General features: G+C 44.3%; 1 protein-coding gene across 3 annotated transcripts in view; it reads right to left on the bottom strand.

Moving 5' to 3' along the window:
* The window catches only part of LOC142956879 (zinc finger E-box-binding homeobox 1-like), a 53,785-nt gene that overhangs the window by 20,503 nt on the left and 12,220 nt on the right, over positions 1 to 21,062 (bottom strand). The window contains exon 1 of one of the 3 annotated variants that reach the window (XM_076098649.1): positions 8,509 to 8,530. The exons of the other annotated variants lie outside the window; for them this stretch is intronic. Coding sequence (XP_075954764.1) covers positions 8,509 to 8,515 — 7 coding nt within the window. The 5' untranslated portion in view covers positions 8,516 to 8,530. Of the gene's footprint in view, positions 1 to 8,508; positions 8,531 to 21,062 lie in introns of those variants that run through there. 3 annotated transcript variants of the gene reach the window in all.

Genomic DNA, 21,062 nt, shown 5'->3' on the forward strand with positions numbered 1-21,062 from the left:
TCTCTTCACTTCCAGACCTGGCAGACTCAAAATCCCCAAGGACGGCGAGGAGAAGGAAGTCTCTGCTGCTGTTCTGCTCAGCGTCTACATCTCATAATGAGTCTCTTTAGTCAGATCATAGTCTCATTAAAACATAATCATTAAGGCTGATGCAGGGATATTTTATTTCACTGGTTGTTTTATAGAATGTGAGTAAAAGTGCTGCTTGAGAACGTGCATTAAGCAAATGAGTGAGTTGTAATGTGTATTTAAAGTCCACTGAGCAGAACTGTAGGAATACCAGCCTCACGTGTCTCATCACAAGCAGTCTAGATGTTGTATTTTAGTTCCGTCTGCCTGGTGTCAGGTATGTGCATCGCTCCTACTGTTTAGTAGAAAGAGAGAAAGTAAAACCTTCAAATGAAGCACAAACGGTGGTAAAGGAAAGCACCATGAGGTCAGATTACAGGCTGATCAGGTGAGCACACATCATCGTGCTCGGCCTGATTTTCTTTTTGAGCACAGTAATTCAGCCAGTTGGCTCTGGTTAGAATTAGAAACATGGTGCAGCCCTGACTACAAACAACCACTGAGGTTAATGATCATCGTCATGTACTTCCTCTGCTCTGTTGAGAGCAGTTACCATTACCACAGACAGGGGGCACTGTGGAGCAGAGCAGGGAAGACACGCAGACACAAGTCTGACAACAACTTTCTCATGTGTGTGTTTAGAGAGAGAGAGAGAGAGACACACACATCATCATGACAATGGGTCATATTAACTGTTAATCCTCCATCTGTAAAGAGGAAGAGGGAAGTCTAGACGACAGCATTCCTGCCGTCCATCTCTGTGATTATGAATCTGTTTCACAACAGGCCTCGTCATTCTTACTCCAAACTAATATTTACTGAGATTTCTCCTCTGATCGCTCGTTGGGTTTCTGCCACTTCAGGTCATAAAGTTTTCAATCCTTCTGTGGGTTGAATCAATTCATTATTTAAAATGTTCGATGCACTGAACTCGCCCCCGCCTTTCACATCATTCATAACAGAACTAAGATTAAGAGGAATGGAATCGGTATCGGCAGATAAAGGCTTTAAAAGGAAATATCGGCCAGAAATAAACATTTCCTCCGACATGACAGGCAGATAAGATGACGTGTCTGCAGACGTGACGCCAGCAAAAACATTCAAGTCTGTTGAAGTAGGAATCATGTTACATAAAAATAAACACGGCATGTTTTACATGTAACCTCAGTTTAACTAGTTTTACTGTTTTGCCCAGTGAATGTGTACATATATTTAAAAGCATTGTATTTATATCTGCGTCTGTCAGCGGGCCGTCACGCTAACAGTAGTAATCATGTGTCAGGAGAGACTTTATGTTCTCTACAAATAGGTGGAGAAAGTAATATGTGTAATATCTATATATAGATATATATATATATCTATATATAGATATATCTCTATATATATATATCTATATATATATATATAGATATATATATATATCAGCAATAGCAAACGATCACAAAGAGTTGGAAAATAATGGATAAAATCAGCAATTGTGCATCCATAAAGATAAACATTGTGTATACAGCACTATAGCAGCTCACAATAGAGGCAAACTAGAGGTTTCTGTGGTTGTGGACAACATTGGAAGTAGAAGTAGAAGAACCTGTCTTCCTTTCTCACCTCCTTCAAACTAAACTTCAGACAACACTGACAGCGAGACAAACACAAAGGGCCACATGGTGATATAATGGCACACATTGTCATGTCGACCCTCAAACACCACCAAACACTGAAACTGTGCTTTAATGGCACGGGGAATTAAAACAAGAGACGCGTTACAGAGAGAGCGACGAGTCAGAGGACGGAATTCATAATATCCTGTCTGCCTTTATGTGATCTGACCTTCATTTAATCAGACAGTCTGACAGAAGTAAAAAAAAGAGAGAGACCTCAACAAGCACGCAGGACTAGTGATAAACAACAAGGTAGAAGATTAAATGAAGAAATAGGCCTTAATCACAACCACGTTTAACAGTTGTATCCGCTGAACTGCCACTTCATATTGTGTCTGGCTTTCACCTTTCAATGATTGGAAAAGGACAAAACACTCACTGCCTACAAACACTTCTTCTTCAGCAGCAGCAGTTTAGTGCGCGGGCAGCAGAGAAACCTGACCCACATCAGGTCATGTGACCCTGGAGGGAGAAATCACGTGCGTATGACACACCATAACACAACCCTGACTGGACCTCATGGCCTGGTCTCCGGGTCAATGGGCGGCTGCTGTGCAGTAGGAAGGGGAGGGGGGGGGGGGGGCAAGCTAGAAAAGGGCTACTAGAGTTCATCTGCACTATATTGGCCGTAATAACAAGAGTCTACAGCTACGCTAGCAGCATTGTGAGGCTGCTAAACACAGCGGGGCGTTGAGCTGGAACGGTAGCATCTTCATGCTAACGTGCTCACAATGATGATGCTAACATGCAGACGTTTAGCATCTTAGTTCAGCGTGCAACATGTTCAAACACCAACCTGGCTTTGCATATATTTTCTAAATTGAACAGAACACAAGATTAAGATTACACAAGATATATGGTGAACGTCTGATCAGCATCAATCATTACCGAAACACTTGGGCCACAGCTGAGCAAACACTCATTATACTGTACGTGAATGAAAATGAGTCAACTCCTCCATGTGTGACGCGTTATTGACAAGTCCAAAGACGAGTGAGCAAAACATCACACAGCATGACGAGGCCACAGCGAGTGTGTTAAGTGTGTGTGTGTGTGTGTGTATTGACCCAGTGCAGCTGTGCAGCACGGGACATCTGCCAAGCCCCTAACAGACAATTCCCCCACTGTGTGTGTGTGTGTGTGTGTGTGTGGGTGTGTGTGTGGGTGGCGGGGGTCTGTGGTACACCAAACACAAGAGTGAACATCACTAAAGCTGTCTGTCTGCTACTAGATGTGACCAGACTTTAACATGGTGAGCAGCTGCAGGGAGAGCCGGCCCACTTAAAGGGACAGTCACACATTTCCTCCTCCTTCATGTTGTTACAGCTGCTTTAAGTTGTGGGAGGAATTCTGTCCACCTAAAAGGTAACATGTGCAGCTTTTTAGAGTATTAGCATGGATTAACTTAACATAAAGCTAACTCATCAATCAACTCATTTCTCTGTTTTCTTTTTAATTAAAACATTTAACTAAAATTACTCTACGCCAACCATGTTTGTCCAAAATGTCCTCACTTCAGGATTTCATCCTCTTGGACATTTGTGGGAAGTTGTCCTGATTAGCATATGAATTATTGAGGTCACAGCGATATTTGGCCACCAAAATCGAGTCAGTTCGTCCTTCAGTCCAAGTGGACGTTTGGGACAAAATTTGAAGAAGTTCTCTCAAGGCGTTCCTGAGATATCTGATTCCTGAGAATGGGAAGTACAGACGGACAACCGGAAAACACATAATGCCTACACAGATTAGATTAGATTAATCAATTAGCCAATATCTAGATAACTTTTCTTTGACATATATGACGACAGACTGTTGGTGGAAGGAAAAAGGGGGAATTCTAACCGGCAATTTCCACCATTTTATAGACAAGATTCAGATGAAAATAGTTTCTAGAATGAAGACTACATTTCCCATACATCATATTGCTTCCTGTTGGGAAGGGCTTGTTGTTACTTCCTGCCTTTCCTTCCTTTTCTGAAGAGGATAACCAAGTTTGAGGTTATTTTTACATTTGAACTCTGATTTAACTACTGTTAACAGCAGAAGAGCAGCAGACTGACTATTGGATGTAAAGCTTACCAGATACACCTGATGTGTTGTTATAATCTACATAAGGACGACATAAGTATAAAAACAGGACTGGAGGTTGTTAACTTTGAGTCTTATTCCTGGAGTGTCTGTTCGAAGTCAACATCATGAGGTAAGAGACTGAGGCTGCGTCATCCGCACAGACAGCGGAGGAGGGGTGTGGTCACTTATTTCTCTGGCTCACCGCACCGCCTTTCCATGCCCATCTCGCCTTAATACAGCCAACAACCCCTGGACCAGCACACACACACACACACACACACACATACACACACACACAGGAAAGCCCCTCGTACTGCAGCCAGCAATGTAAGCCAAAGGCCAGGGACTCCCCCCTCCTCCTCCCAAAGAGACAGAGCATCTGCCACGTGTATGTTCATACATATGTGTGTGTGTGTGTGTGTGCGTTACAGAGAGAGAGAGAGAAAACCTCAATGTGAATGATTATTAACTGCAAAGTGAATCTTTATAATACACCCTGGTCAGTCACTGTAGCCTGATGTGTTTCAGGAATTGTGTGTGTGTGTGTGTGTGTTTGTGTGTGTCCACAGAGTAATCAGGACTCTCCAGCTGCTTCCTGCTTGGCCCAGGTGCTCTCTCTCTCTGTCTCTCTATCTAACTGGACTAAAATCAAGAGACTAATAGAATATCAATTTTAAGAAGCTGTTTGCTGGATTTTCCAAAACCAGACATTCCAGTGTGACAAATCAAGGTAAGGTCTCACATGCTGCAAAAACACATTCAATGCAACTGTGCTCTTTCATTACCGACGCTGCTCACAATGGCCTAATACACCCGGAGATATCAACAGTATGACAATACGCATCGTACGCAACACAGCTGGTGAAAAATCCTGTTTGTTTGCAGAGAGAGAGAGAAAACCCGGCACAAAGCCGTTTGGTTTGTTTAGTGGCTGAGCCCTGGTTTAAACAGGTGTGACTCCACTAAAGATCTACATTTAAAGCCAAAACAAACAGGAAGGAAAGTGTTGAAGCTTAGAATGACTGCAATACGTTTCATGCCTGTGTGGAACGGATGTGTTACAAGATACCTCATCGTATAAAACAACTACACAGCAACTTATTCCCCGCATTTCATGCATTATTTAGCGTCGCCAGCCTCGGCGGGTTACCAGGAGGGTTAATTCGAGAGCGTGTCTACCTGCTCCACCTCATCATGAATCTGGGTTAGTCCCACTGAGATCAAGGATCCTCACTAGGTAGACCTTCAGCACACCGCCGTGAGCGTGAGCCGTCAATTTAAAAAAAGTTTCATTCCACTCTGGAGGGGAAACAAAAAGCAACCCGAAATACACACGTCAGCGTCTGGGAAGAGGGCTTCAAAGTTTATTGTTATGTAGTTTATATAGTACGTGAGTGCAATATGTAGTTCACTGTTCAGTGTTCAAAATGTCAAGAAGCTTCCTCTTTGTTGAACATAATGTAGAATCAGACCAGTGAGTCTGACTGGACAGTGATTGGAGGAGAAACACGGGCTGTAATACCTCATATCCAGTAAAAAGAGACTCTTAATGCCTGAGTGAACCAAACTGAAGGACTTAGTCTCAAACGTGTGTAATGTTTTAAAAGGCAGGAACTCATAACTTAACCACTCAAAGAAAATCAAAATTTCATGACCACATTAAAATTACAAGCGGCAGAGAGAGACGTAGCGGGGTCGATGATTCAGAACTCTGATACACGTTTTCCAAGTTGAAGTTCCTGTTGTCTGACTGGAGTCTGGTGGCTTTGAGGAGAGCATTTAACTGTATGATTATTAAATAAAATAATGATCTAAATCCCTGTAATATTGAACCTTTCCCACTGAAGACAAACGCCAGATGTTAGTGGATGTTTCTGGGATATTTGTCCAGTGATCACTTTCTCAAAGTGCATTTTTATTTTTCTAAAAAAAGCATCATCACTTGTAAACTTCTCAGACATTGTGAGGTGACGTAAAGCTGACGCTGAGAAACCGCTGACGTCCCTGCTGCAGTCAGTGAGGACAAGAGTCTTGAAAGAGTGAGGAGGGTTAATTAAAGTGTTTAATCTAAAGATTGTTATCTTATAAATAACTGAAAACCTAATTCTAAAAATGAACCGTGAATATCGAGGATGTCTATTAAAGTTCATACGATGGGTCCATTTTGAGAGTGAGAACATGCACCAGGTCACATGGCATGCTGTATTCATGTGTGTAATGAGTCATGCTAGACGGAGGGGGGGGTACACTGGGGTATTACATAACACTCCCTGCTTGGGGAAACCACTGATTTGACTGCACCTCTGGGCTACATCGTCAGGGCAAGGGTTGCCAGGTTTGACAACTAGTTAGTGAGAAATTGGCAACCAATACTTGGCCTTTGTTTGCCATCAGTGGCCACCACTTAACATGTGGAAAAAACAGGGACAGCAAACAACAAAGCAGGCATCCCAAAATAAACACGTGGTAAATATTTGTTGCGTTATTGATGTATAAATATCGCCGTTAATGTCAGAACCGGAACCAGAAAGTGCTGCACGTGCGTTAGAAAACGAACCCGTCAACAATACAAACAAACTGACAAAGAACCAGATGAAACCTGAACGGAAAACAAAAAGTAAATTCGTGACGTTTTAGGAGTGTCCCGGCACCTTTGAGTGAGACTGAAAATGATACTGCAAAACAGGAAGAACATCTGGATAAGTGACACTTCAAGTTCAGGCCGGACAAAGCCATGGAGCTCGAAGCACAACACAACCGGGCCGCTCCACGACATAATGAGGCGCAAGACTTTCGTTATTAACTTAAGCTGGTGACTAATAATGCCAACCACATTTTCATTTTCGGCAATCACAAGCTGACGCCTGGTTGGCAGCCTGACTCCCTCCTTTTAAAGTTAGTGTTGTTACTTCTTCTGTGTAACCAACTGGAGTTCATCCGTGAGTCATATGAACGCTGGCTGTGAGGAGGTGAGGATTAAAGCTGCTCTAGCATCTTATATATAAATATCCTCCTCATTAGAGTCGGGTTTCAAGTTGAAGAGGTAACTCTAATTAAGGTGCTGGAGGTACATTCTCGTGTGTTTCTCTGTGAATCAAACCTGGAGAAAGAATCTTGAAAGCAGCACTTCTGTAATTAGAGAAGGCTGACCCCGCCAGCTCTAAATCATTTCCTCTCTCAGAACAGAAAGTGTCACACATCAGACAGAATGGGGAACATCGTTACAGACACTCAAGATGCCGCTCTGATTGAAACGTAACGACTGTCGACATTCAGACCAGGAAGTGCCTCGTTCAATGAATCATATAATAAGCCACTTCAGAATCAGAACAAGAAAACCATGAAAGAAGAGCGGCAGCGTTTTTGTGACGTGGAACACGGAAAGAAGGGCTTCACTCTGATAGGTGCACTATGGACGAGCAGGTCTGCCTCTTTGATGCCGACTAATGTAGGAGTACAGGGCAATACTTCAGTATATCTGAGAAGGGAGGACAACACTGGAAGGTGGAGGGAAACAGGAAAATAAGAACAATCTGTTTCTGTTCCGTCTCTATTTAAAGTTTCATTTTTGGGTTGATTTTGGGCGGTCCCTGGGGACGAAAGTGGGAGTGTTTCCCAACACCAGCCTCCCTTCAGAAAACGTCTATTTTTACTGCAGCAGGGTCTGACAGTCTGCTGCGTGCAGTCCTGGTTCTGGTTCTCCCGGGCCTCCCTTCTACTCAGTAATGCGGTCTGGGTCTCCAGCAGCGTGGAGTCCCTGTTGGCTCCCAGCGGGGACCAGGAGGAGCAGAGAGGAGAACCGTAGTGACGAGCATTAAGAATAGCTCTATAGAAATAGACAATGTTCTCGCTGATGGTCTCGGTCATATAGAGGATCAGTATTAATGTGACACAGTTTCATAACCAGATGAAAGTAACTCACAGCGACACCAACATGAGAGCGAGTCAAACTGAAACCAGTATCTTTGTTCAACACATTTCCAGAGCAGTGCTACGTCTTAGATCTGTATCGGCAGCGCTGGAGACAGCAGGAATCTACAGACGTCACAAAGAGCAAAGCTAGTTCAGCACCGACAGCCTGCAGATGTCAGAGAGCAAAGCTTCAGGTTTTTAAAGCTTTCTGACTGTTTCTGTTTGAGAGTATTAATATCTCATCTTGAAGTCAGACTCGTCAGTAATGAGTGTATGTATGGTCATTAACAAGTTTAAATACAAATACTGTAAGGGCCTAAATAAATGCATCTGCTGCTGCCAGGTCCAGGTCCAGGTCCAGGGCATTTCCCGGCATGCGACCTGCACTCTGACCCCGTGGTGTGTGTGTGTTTGTTTGTTTGCGAGAGAAAAGAACGTTTGTTTTCGTGAGTTGAGCTCCACATTAGACAGCAGAGTGGGATCTTTCTCCAAGTGCCACTGAGCTTTAAAAGCGATCTGCAGACTAGATGCATCTTTGACTTTCACCTGCCCTGTCTGACAAAACACACACACACACACTTAGTCCGCTGTGTGTGTGTGTGTGACAAGTGTTGGATCAGCGGGATTTAACTCTCTCTGACAACAACTGGGTCACACGCTAACACGGTGCTGTTAGGAATTTCCTCCCCCCCCCCCCCCCACACACACACACATGCAGACGTACAGCATAAACACAGCTTTAACCTACATATCAACACATCAGAGGCTAATAGTGTAATAAAACATGTCTCACACACACCTCTCATTCTCCCTTCCCTCGGCCACAAATGTAACCTGAGCACTCTTACAGTACGACCACATACAGGACGTGACATATAGGGAAGTGGGGGGTTAAAGTGGTCACTTCCTGTTTACCTCGGCACCTTCCCTGCCCCCGTGTTCCCCTCTGGATGACGTATTTACAGCTTTGTGAGGATGGTGGGGATAAAAGGGAAACTGGGCAGACTGGGTGTTGCAACCTGAATAAAAATGTTGTTCTTTTTAGTAACATGCTGCTTCAGACGGCAGGAAAAAAATCACTTGACATTAACTTGTGCATGTGGAGGTGAATTACACGTTTCCTCAAAAGTTTTGTGAAAATGTGACCGGTGATTGTAGAGCTGTATGAGAACAAGCTAACAAGGTACCGGCTCCTAATTGACAATTGAGAGCAGCTTGGTTCATTTGCTCTCTGGCCGATCAGGGCTTAAGAGAAGTGAGGAAGTGCTCACCCAGGGCTCTCTGATCCTCTCCACTTAATGCAGACCTCAGTTCAGCTGATGGTGTCTGCCACTAACCCTGACCCTGATCTCCGGGCCCTTTGGAACTGCTTTGCTGTCTTAACTTTTCTGATTGAGGGTGATTTTGAGCGTTCAGAGACTTGGCTGAAGTTGATATTAAAGGGGCACCTGTCCTCCAGGTTGCCTGTATTATGACAGACCTTAGTAGCATTCGTGAGTTTGTGCTGCCTCGTGATAACTGAATGCTCCACAGGCTTTATTTTGTTATTCTGCTTATTGGTTTAGCTCCATTAAAACCTTCTTTATTCACATGTCCTTATTAGTGGAGAGGTATGATCATAAAGGAAGCACTTTTTCATTCTGAAGGCACTCGTGAGATTAGTGATTATTTCAGGATTAATGTGGTCGGGATCTTGTTCTCAGGCTTCAGCTGAATCTCCACCACCACAATATCCAAACTTTATATTTGTAGAAAACCATGTTTTAGAATTGTCACCTTACCACCTTACTATGACGATCATAACCATGTTATTGAAACACTCGGCGCTAATCAGTGGTGGTAATAACGAAACCTGAAAGAGAAATGTAGATGTTTGTGTCGCTGGTTAAACAAACCTCAACAAGACAAATGAAGAAGCTGGAGTCTCAGTGCTGAGGCTGTAGCTCTGTAGCTCTGTAGCTCTGTAGCTCTGTAGCTCTGTCCCTGTTCTCTGGCCTAAAGGACTGATTCCCTTCCTCACTTCTGACTCTCATCTAGGAAACGAGAAGATCACAAACAGCACCAGGCTGCTGGTGGAAACTCCCCGCTGCAAGTCCAGTTTTTATAAATGCATGGGAGGAGAAACAGAAGTACGCATTTCAAAACAATGAGCACATAACAACCTGCGGCCTGTCAATGAGTGTGTGTGTGTGTGTGTGTGTGAGGGATGAAGCAGGCAGGCATTCAATCACATAACCTGCACTGTCATACTCGCTCATAAACTCACTCCCACACACACACACACACACTCTCTCTTCCTACACACACTATTCTAGCTCTCTAACACAACCACTCTGGCAGGGCGTTTTCCATCTTCACCACAGCGGCTGCAGAGAGCATATACTGTGGCTTTAATTTAATTTCATCCTACAATACATGCATTAATCTTCCGCATCACACACTGCACACACACACACACTAATCTTCACTGCCAAAAGGCCATCCATACCAGCTCTACACCTGGATTAAAGGGGTTTACACAGTAATCTATCGTGGGTGATTCATTGTGTACAGCTACTGTTTGTACACTGAAGTCTCTGGGGTTTACCTCCTGTGTGTCAATTAAGTCACAGATCAGAGTGAAGCTGCAGACAACATCACGTTCTCATCGTTCGTACCTGTGTTGTTATTTGCACTGGAGTACTCTACCACTTATTATTTACAATCAATACTTTGTTTTTTAGTTTATAAAATGTGATAAGTGTAGAAAAAAGGGCCCCGACACCAGGGAGACAAATTGACCTGCAGTCCAAAATACTCAAGTTTAAAATGATGATTTGCTGCTTTATTTATTATGAATGCAACGAGTCAGGGCTGCAACTAGTTATTATTTTCACTATCTTTTAAAAAAAATCTATTTGTCAACAAAATATCCGAAAATAATGAATAAAATAAGTCTGGTTTGGTCCGAGAACTGGTCCAAAAACCCAAATATGTTTGTTTTGATATCACAGATGACAAAGAAAAATTGCAAAATGATGACATTTGAGAGGCTGAAACCAATTTATTATTCTTGCCAAATCAAATTCTTGTTTTATTAAATTCATTGATTGATCATTCTGTGGATCGACTAATCATTTCAGGTCTAGACATAATGTAACATTATCGACATTTATACCACACACACACACACACACTCTCACTCACACACACACACACACACACACACACACACACACACACACACACACACACAGAGACTAAAAATACACCATCACAGGAAAAAGGCAGATGCACAGCTCTGATTTAAAGAGACATGAAGGCCCCTCCCACCACTGATACTTCATTCTTCAAAACACTGTTTTGGACAACGAGTGTCACTGATTGGCTCTCTGCTGGTCACATCAGCCACCAATGAGTAAGAGGCTAGCAGGCTAATCACAGTGATGCCGTCTTCCTGTCTGACCCGCCTCCTGTTTGACAAACAGCCGGAGGAACAAGAGGCTGGTTTTTAGTGAAGTATCTCTTTAACAGCCCTCTGAGTCTGAAGGCTGAGATGGAGGAAAGGTTCGAGGGCAGCACCTGAAGTCAGGCAGAAAATAGCTCGAGGAGATACGTGTGTGTGTGTGTGTGTGTGTGTGTGTTAAGGCTGCCTGTATGAGCGATTAAGAGGAGCTGGACTGACCCGGTTTTCTAGAAGTCCCTGAAGCAGACCAGTGAGGGAGGTTACATAAACTCTGTACTCCCAGAAGACACTCGCATATACAGTATAACAGCCACAGAGATGAATCAGAGGAGGCTACTGTGGGTCCAGCAGCCGGTTAGCGGCTTAGCCGGGCTTTAAACTCTGCTGGATGCCGTCCACTAGTCAGACCATCCCTGCAACGCGCTGGGCTGAGAAACAGAAGAGGGGAGGCCGACTGCGAGAGAGCAACAACAAAAAAAATCAATCTGATAGCTTGGGTTTCCACGCCAGGGGCCACGCAAGAGCCCGACCGACCGGGGAGCGACTGATTCAATTTACCTAAGAAGCCCAGCTGTTACTCAGAGAGACAGACACACAGAAGTGTGTGTGTGTGTGTGTGCGTTGAGAGAAACTGCCACACTAGCACTTTCCTTTCTTTCTTTTAGTAATTCCATTTTTATGTACTGTAGCTCTCCACTTTGGCAGACACCAGATTCAAGACATTAAATCTTGTTGGCTTGCTAAATGACTGTGTGTGTGTGTGTGTGTGTGTGTGTGTACTCTTTCACAGTGCTGAGGCTCATGACAGGCCATATATTTTCCATACATCACCTGCATGTGACTCTTGATTTCATTATGGGTACAAATAGAAATTAGAAAGCTGCACAACACTCTTGTCTTCTTTCCATTAGAGCGTTGCAGCCTGCAGCCTGAGGGCTGAGGTCCGCTCCTCAGTCTAGTGTTGTGCGGTTTAACTTCTATTTGGACAAATCCTGAGACAACTTGCCCGATAGAAGCCATCACACAACACACAGCTTTGTTTACAATGCAGCTTGTGGCTGGCGGCCAATCGTTTTTGCTGACGGTACACCTTTTGCTGAACGTTTTTTTATAGCAATGTCCTGTTCTATTAATTTATATACTTATACACTTTGCTAAGAGGCTGCAACTAAACAGTTTATTAATAGAGTTTGGCATAAACCATATAGATGATCCATGCATTAGATCACATGACGAATGGTTTCCTCAACATGCTAATGATAGTTAGCTCATAGCAGGCTCGTATCATACCTGCACATGTGTGACAGAGGTGGTGTTATTTTTGGAGCCAGCAGCAGACAGATGATGCTTAAACTTACTGACTAAATGATGGCAGGTTTTAATGAGACAATGTTCCTACACTTCCATTGCAGCGCCTTGCTCCTCCTGTTCCCTGGAGAGCAGCGAGCCCTCTCAGCTTCACTTTACTGGAAAGCCTCCTGACTCACCCGGAGGACCGAACCTCTAAAATACACTTGACAAGCACGGCCACCAAACGGACGGATTCAAGGACGCGCACACAGTTGTACATAAAAATCCTGCCAGCCGCAAAAGGAGGGAGATTTAGAGAGCCCTCTTAAAGGTTTGCAGTGAAGCCAGCCTCCAGACCTTCCATTAGTTTACTGAAAACACTGTTTGGGAGCAAAGGCTAATTATGCTCCAAAGAAGATGAGATCTGGCACCCGGAGCAGGAGAAGGTCAGGAAACAGAGTCCACACGGCTGCAGTCTAACATTTGTTTTATGCAGCTTGGACCGATCAGACGGAGCAGAGGAAAGAAAGCCCTGTTCTGGTGACATTAGTGTCACTAAAGGACATCTGGAGATGGAGCTTCTTCTACTGTGAATCAGCTATATTTTCTTCCATATGTTCAGATCAATACGTGAGGTCGGCCCTAATGTTTTCCATTCTGTTTGATGCAAGACTTTCTTTTAAGGTTCTGAGGTCAATTCTTTCCAAGCTCTTCGCACTCTCTAACGGTTCTGTCTACAGAGCGACACGGAGGAATATAAATGGTCAACTTTCTTAAAGATGCTGCGTCTCTCCTCATATTTCAGTTTAAACCATGCTGTGTGTGCCTCAGTAGTAGTTTCTCCTAGTTATCAAGTAATCCATATACACGTGAATACATCATTATAATTAATCTTATCCCTTACTTTACATCATGGCAGGAAGTTAACTCTTGTTGCTCACTGGATGCAGTGAAGAACGCAGTATACTGTAAATCAAAATACACGTTTGTGTGTTGTGTGATTAGTTTTTTAATGCATTGCTAATAATAAAGAGCTTTTAACCTGGAGTGTGAGTTAATGTGTGTTTGGCAAGTGGTAATTACCGACTACGAAACGTGACTTAGAATCAAGTGCAATTTATGTATATCAAAACCTATTTATGTGTCTATTAATGAGCCCAGAGTGCAGCTGGCGACCACCATGCTGATGGGTACTAACGGCTTCTGCCAACCCCCCACCCCACTGAGCAGCCATGTTTGAGTGTAACACCAGAGGGAAGGAGAGGAGCGAGTGCAGCCGAGCCGAGCGCCATGCTGCACCAATCAGCGCTAAAGAGGTCGGAGAGGTCACCACACGGCCGCTGGTGCCCATTGACTGAGAACGAGCAGAGACCGAGCATGGAGAGGCCTCCTCCATCAGGGGGAGGGGGACGAGGGGGGGCTGGGGGAGGAGAAACTCGGAGCACATGGCCTTTTAACCACATGACACACTAGAGGAGAGAAGAAAGCAGGGCAGCTATCTAGTGGTTGAAATTGCAACAATGCTCTTTCTAAAAACAATAGACTTGTACAAAAATAATCCCTTTCAATCCTCACCTATGACCCAGCAGAAGTGTGAGGTGGTCTGCCATCTGTCCCTATTTACTTATTTTTCTGTGTTCGGGACGTTTCCGGGTGTCAACCGCTGTGAAAACGTAGCCACGAGGTCCCAGATCATCAGCACACATCCAAGAGGAAGCTACCAAAATGGCGGAACCGGAAAAAACTATTGCAAATATAACAAGGCGAAACAAACCCCAAAAAATGTAAAATATTTTGCTTAATATTATGCTTTTATTTTTACATGAGTAACAACTACTAAAACAAATAGTACCTGGCTGGCATACATACTGTATAGCAGTACTAGTGTTAGTACACAGAGTGCACTACAGTGTTGCTGGTTTACTACCAACAACCCTTTGTTATATAATATTACTGCAGCTCAGACATCATGGGTATACGATGTACTTCCTGTGACTTTAACATTTCTCGTGCTGTCGTCTCACACTCTGAGACGCAGCAAATCTTTCGCATTTTTTTGGCATGAAATTATAAATCGATCATCAATAAACGTTACGTTATTTTTCTTTGGAGCTACTAGTCGTTTCAGATCTATTATGTATCACGACTGGCCTTTAAATCCACATGTTTGGTGAATCCCTCCCAGGCCAGCAGGTGGACAGCAGAGAGGTCGGGTCAAGAAGTCCATGTTCGATTGTTCCACTTAAACGAGCTGATTTCAGATTGTTTCACGCCAGCCTGCTTTTCTATTTCTGTTGATTCATGAAGACAGAATTCTTCTTCTCTTTCAACTTAACCCAAATCAATCAGGGTATGAGCGTCGGCTAAACGCTTAAAAAGTGTCACCATAAAAACACACACAGCTTCAGAGTCTTGTGCACATCTGGAGCTGGCTTATTATCCAGCAGGATTCCCTCTGAAATGCGCCTACGCGTCACTTTCCCCGCCGTAAACAAACAAGCAGCAGGCAGACGTGCAGCGGATAACACTTTAATGAAGCGTCAGAGGTTCTGGGGATTTGTGTTTGCATCCTTTAGGATCCTCTGTTGTTCTGCTGGAGTGACAGCTATTGGTGGGAGCAAATCTAGGCCATCGCTGTGTTTGGGTAAGATTAAACTGTGCTATGAAACTACTGGGTCAGTCACATGGTTCGCTACAGGTAAGACATCTCCTGCATCAGGTCTGTCAGGTGGATCTCTGCATGCTGTCGGCACGTGATCGCTTTCTTGTTCCTCTCCCACGGAGTTTCATATTAAACATTGAAAAGAAGAATATTCAGAGAGCAGCTCATTTGTGATAAATCCTCAAAACTAGCGATCGCGTGAAAAGCACCGAAGAGCTATTTTGAGACGGCGCCTCCGTGCCTTTTTATAAAAAGTCCTGAACTTCTTCATGCCTTCCTTTCTTCAGCAGGTTATAAACTTCTCTCAAGTTCTCAGTGAGTGCTGTTGCCAGGTCACAGTGAATGTGAAGTGGGCTGTAGTCTGTGCTGAGCTTGTGTGCTGAGTAAAGAAAAGTTCTGACACAATACCTCGCGGTTGTCTTGAAAAGAGACGAGGAAATGAAAGCCGAACGAGAACAGCCGTGTAATTAGACGGTGAATATTATGTACGACATCAGACTCTCAGCGGGGCTTTAATTAAATAAATGTGAGACTTTTGTGCTGCACTTTGGTACAATTTCAGCAGAATCTCAGGGGAGAGGCAGAGCATTGGTTTTTCCAGAGTCAACCACCCACGCTCCATTTTAAATGACATCATCTCACCTGTCTACCAGGCGTCAGCCGGCGATCCCCGGGTCTGTTTACTCTGTTATCTCTGTGCTCTGCGTGCATCGTGTCGTCTGTAAACACACTCACTCGTATCATACTTCATTCATGTGGTTTGTGATTCTGCTGAAACATAACGGATGAGATAATTGTCTGTATTGTCATGTACAATCGTTTACATATTGTCAGGAGAGCTGAAATGATCAGTCTGGAACAATTTTGATGATTGATTTTATCTTTTAAGCAAAATTTTCAAAAGCAAAAATGCCAAAAAATCCCTGGTCCTCAAATGTGAGGGTTCGCTGGTTGTCTGCGTCTTCTATGATGCTAAACTGAACTAAACTTGGACTGTTGGTCAGTAAACTAGACAAATATATCAACGTGGGATTTTGAACATGTTCTTGATTATCGTTTGGTCAATAAAATATCAGAAGAAAGTAGACAAAGCCCCTTTTAGATCAAATCCCTGATAATATTGTGCAATAATTAAGCAACAAATGCACAGAAATGTACTTATTTTTTAATCAAAATCAAAGGTCTTATGTAAGCTAGTGCCCACCAATTACAATCAATAACATCATGACATCCATCCATCAATCAATCTGCCACTTTTAGCAACAAGGGCGGTACCACGGTCCTTTGTAGTAAATGATAAGCCCCGCCCACTTTTAAAGCGGTTTCCCATTGGTAATCCATCTCCGTTTCACTGGGTATACGTCACAGTACAGAAGCTTGAAGACGCCGGAACTTCAGTATCACTTTGGTTCAACCAACCGTAAGAAAAACAAAATAATAATCAATCTCAGATCACATAAGACAAAGAAAAGCAGCAAATCCTCACAAATGAGTCTGAAACTGAGGAAAGATGAATCTATGATCCAGATACTTTCCTTTTGGATCGACTCATCGATTATTTGTTGCCGCTCTGACATGAACCAGATAGTTTATTGATTAATCAAGGAAATAATAAGTGCTGCTTCATGATCCTTTTTAACACAACCCCCCCCTTTCCTCTGTCCTCCATCTTTCCTGTCGCTAAACACTGAGTGGGGGTTGGGTTGATCTTCGGTCGGTGCAACAAGGTTAATATCCTCTCAATCAGGCCTAGCTTCACCATGAGGGGGAGGAAGAAAAGAGGAGGAGGAGCTGCGTGGAAACCCACAAGGACAGTTTGACTCTTCACCGAAAGTGAAAACAAATTGTTCGGAGTAACAGTGGCGGTGCTTGACGTCTGCTCGGCGTGTTGATATTGTCTCCGTTGACCTTTTTCGTTGGGGTTATCGCACTGAAAATGTCATCCAGGTTCACCTATTAAGTCTTTAATCGCACATAACACTCCCGTCTCCTGCGTGAGCTGCACCCCCGCCTGCTGCGGCCTTAAAACCCATTTATAATATAATGATTGATCGTAAAACATAATGGGAGAGATGGAGCTTCAGAGACCATCAAATGGTGGCTAAAGTGCAGAGTAGAGGACTCCGGTACCTCCAGCGCATCTTGTGTTTCAATCCGGATTTCTCTTCTTTCTTTTTTTTCAGACATGCTTTAGTTGCAACTCGTGATGTGTTTTCAATTTTGGACAAGGACTAATTTAATATCCATTAGGCCCTACTTTCTCTTTCACTGGTGCCAAACGGAGGATATCCTCGAGGCAATCGGGTAATGTGGAAGCATTCCGCTGATCGTACTCATCAGATCAATAAACCACAGAGAGCCCATTCTGTCCCCGTCTGAACGTCTGACAGGTCCTCGGCATGCCTGACGTGACGGTGCACAGATTTGCGGTTTATTTCTCACAAATACAACGTTTTATAAAGTAAGATCATGAGGGGAGCAGAAAACTGATAAAAACACATCCAACAGTTGGTTTTACTTGTTTTTAGCAGCGTGCTTGAAAATAAAAGTGTCTCCCGCCTGCAGAATGAATCTCTCTCCTTTACTTTGGTGACGGCAAGATTCAACAGGAGAAAACACTCCCATCCTCTCAATAATAACCTCTGTGAGGCCTGATTTATGCCCCAGCAGGTACGTCTGCATTGCTGTGGTCATGATCTCATACTCACTACCAGCTCCCTACATCTTCCTCCTCTTCTCAGCTGCTCAGTATTCATATCACACACACGTCTCTCTCTCTTTGGCAGAAAACTCTTTGCTTTGGGGAATGGGGTCGTAGAACTGTTCTGTAGACTTCTAGCACAAAGAGCTACTTAGCATCAGTAAAAAGCTGAGCATTGTGATGTGCAAAACATGACATCTGTGTTTTTTTTTTTAGCTGCGTCTGCAACACAAGCTGCAGCCCGTGGGGGAAGTGTGTACCGCCGTGAGCGCTGTTCTGTATCTGTGCTACGCTTCACCGTGGCCACGCTAAACTAAGCGCTTAGCTTTACTCCAGACAAGACCAGCCTCGTGCGGATCTGCCCTGAGCTCGCGGGGCGACCATGCCCCGCGAGCTCACGCAGGCTACTGCTGTCGGCTCACAAAGGCTCTTGGATAACTGCTGACCTCGGTAGTCTGAGTCTGGCTGTCAGTCAAAATGTTTGCTTTGAAGATAAAAGTGCACAGTCACTTTTCTCAGTGAGACATGAGCTGGGGGTAAAAACACCATGGCAGTTAGGTTTACCTACTGAAACATGAAATAAAAGATGTATTCTGTGTTTTAATATCTCTTTGCGTATCTTCAATACATAGCTCATTAATGGCAAAGGGGGGTGTTATCACTGGACGTGTGTTTGGCAGACAAAAACTTTCCAGTCCAGTCTGATTTATTCATGTCTCTCTCCTGCTTGGCGTCCTGGTCCAACCACTCGGATGAGGTGGGTGTCGATGGACTCCATGTTTTCAAAGTCACGCCCACTTTCGACCAATCGAATCAACCGATTTGCTCAAGTCTGTCTCGTGATTATCGTTAGAGGAGCTCAAGATGTTTTGGCTGACTGATTTCATTAAAGCATTGATTGAATAACCGAGTTTGTACGATAGTAATCCACATTAAGAGAACAGATCTTTGCATGTGAAACCTCCTTGGCAATGAACCGGTCCTCTTGAATGGGTCTGTGTGTCCACTCAGCAGCCTAACTCCCTAATCAGACCACAGATGAAGAGCAGACAGAGCCTCCTCCTCCTCCTCCTCCTGCTTTCCCCACTAACAATATCTCCATCTCCAAATCCAGCGGGCTACTTCACACCATCCCACCGTCTTACATCGTATTACTTCAAATCACACCACTGTATTTTTGGCACTGCCTCGTCTACTGTATGTCAGGAGCTGGCAGCGGCCGTGAGCGCTCCCTGGCACGTAGCCTGGCCCGGCGTGGCGCTTCTGTCCTCCACTAAATGAAGACCACGCCGCCGCCGCCTGGATGTCTGACGGCGAGCTAGCTCGCTGTGAGCGGCTGTCAGCGAGGGGAGCGTCACGCTGGGAAGATGAGTCTGTGCCCGGGCACCATGGAGCTGGCAGTGTGTGTTGTGTGGGGTGGGGGGGGGGGAGATTCAACTCCAGAAACGTTGGCCCTCCTGATGTGTTTCACTTTGGTCTTCAGAGCACTATCCGGGAGCAGCGGTCTCAGATTAGCTTCGGTTTATCAACTTACATGCAAACGGATCAAACGGTCCTATTTGGTGCATTTGCACAACTCCTCCTCATGTCTGGGCACAAGACAGAAGAAGCAGCAGAAAACCTCATGTACAGACTGAGAAAAATACCGAGCTGCTTTGAGAGCGTAATGAGATGCTAACCTACTTTTTCTTTACAGGTGTGTTTGGGGAACACATCAAAAAAAATAAACAACTCAAGGCTGCTGTGGCGTTGTACGCAAAGACAAAGGCATAATCCTGAGCCTGCAGGCGTACAAAGCAAACTCCCCAGATGTATAGGTAGTCTGAGAGGATGTGTGCGTGTGTGTGTGTGTGTGTGCGTGTGTGTGTGTGTGCGCGCCTGTTTACCCAGTCACACAATGCAGGAAGGAAGGGGAGGAAAACACAGGGACAGGCAGGAACCTTTTCCGAATACAGTTTAGCAAAATGTCAAGCACGCTCAGATCGCCGCTCGGCTGAAATGTCATCCAGGCGAGACGGCAAAACAGAAAAGCACTGCGCAGGTGTGTCTGCACAAAGTGGACGCCCGACAAATAATTATAGTTCCAACACCGTCCAACCACGATTTAAGTTGCAGAGGGGATTCAACTCCAGAACACGTTGGCCTTCCTGATGTGTTTCTTTTCTCCAATGAGCACCATTCAATTTGATGCACACTTAACGCTACTGAAAGTGTGTGTGTGTGTGTGTGTGTGTGTGTGTGTGTGTGTGTGTGTGCGTGTGTGTTTAAGGGACTGTGTGTTTATTGGCCAAGGTTAAAGTCTCAAATGAACGTGTTGGACGTTATGCATCCACTTTTAAAAATAACTTGAAATAAGGAGTCAACTACGGTCGATGCAGGTCAAATTAATTCACGCCGCGCGTTTAAGAAACATCGGTTTGTACGGAAATAAAAACAGCTCCAATTTGAAGTCGGCGTGAGAGAAAGCATGCGCGCTCAGACCAGCTCGGTCTGTTAGGAGGCCGAGCTGGTTCCCCCCCCCTGAAGTGTGCTATAATATAATTGTGCTGAAAGGCTGCACGCTCACGCCACGGGAGGAGAGTTTTATATCGAAGCCTGCCCGCTGTACCGGTGTCAGGGGGTATTTATGAGACTGGTAATGGGGCTGAAGCCCAGGCACACCTGCTACGCTGGGCAGGGTGTGTGTGTGTGTGTGTGTGTGTGTATATAATATATATATATATATATTTTATATACACACACTGAATATAATAGCACGGGACTTGTGGGATGGATCGGCACAGACCAGAGAACAGTTTTTCCATGAACGAAGTCAAACTCAAGGGAGGAAAATGTTCGGTCACGTCCCATGAACATATTTCCACATTCACACTTATCCTATTTTGGATTAATTTACTTGCAGCATTTTCCTGTTCCCAAATCAGCTCAGAGCTTATTTTGAGAGTTCTGTCACATTTTAGGGCTGCGACTAACAATTATCATCATAAACGGGTTAACCCGACAATCGTTCAATCATTTGTTGTATAAAATGTCAGAAGAGACGAACAAGTGTTGTATATGACATCTCTGATATTACGTACATTTTCTGTCAATTGATCAATCTATTAATGGACTGTACTTATTTCAGCTGTAAGGTTTTGTGACTGAAGTTTGGTGTGCAGAGAGAACATCATTTTGATATTATGCTGTAAAAAATGTCTCTTTTGTTGAGTTTCGGGGGCCTCTGCCCGCCGACTGTTAAGAGGCGAAGCGACT

This window comes from Anarhichas minor, unplaced genomic scaffold, assembly GCF_050575085.1.
Source record: "Anarhichas minor isolate MPS153535 unplaced genomic scaffold, ASM5057508v1 ptg000024l, whole genome shotgun sequence".
Taxonomy (NCBI): Eukaryota; Metazoa; Chordata; class Actinopteri; order Perciformes; family Anarhichadidae; genus Anarhichas; species Anarhichas minor.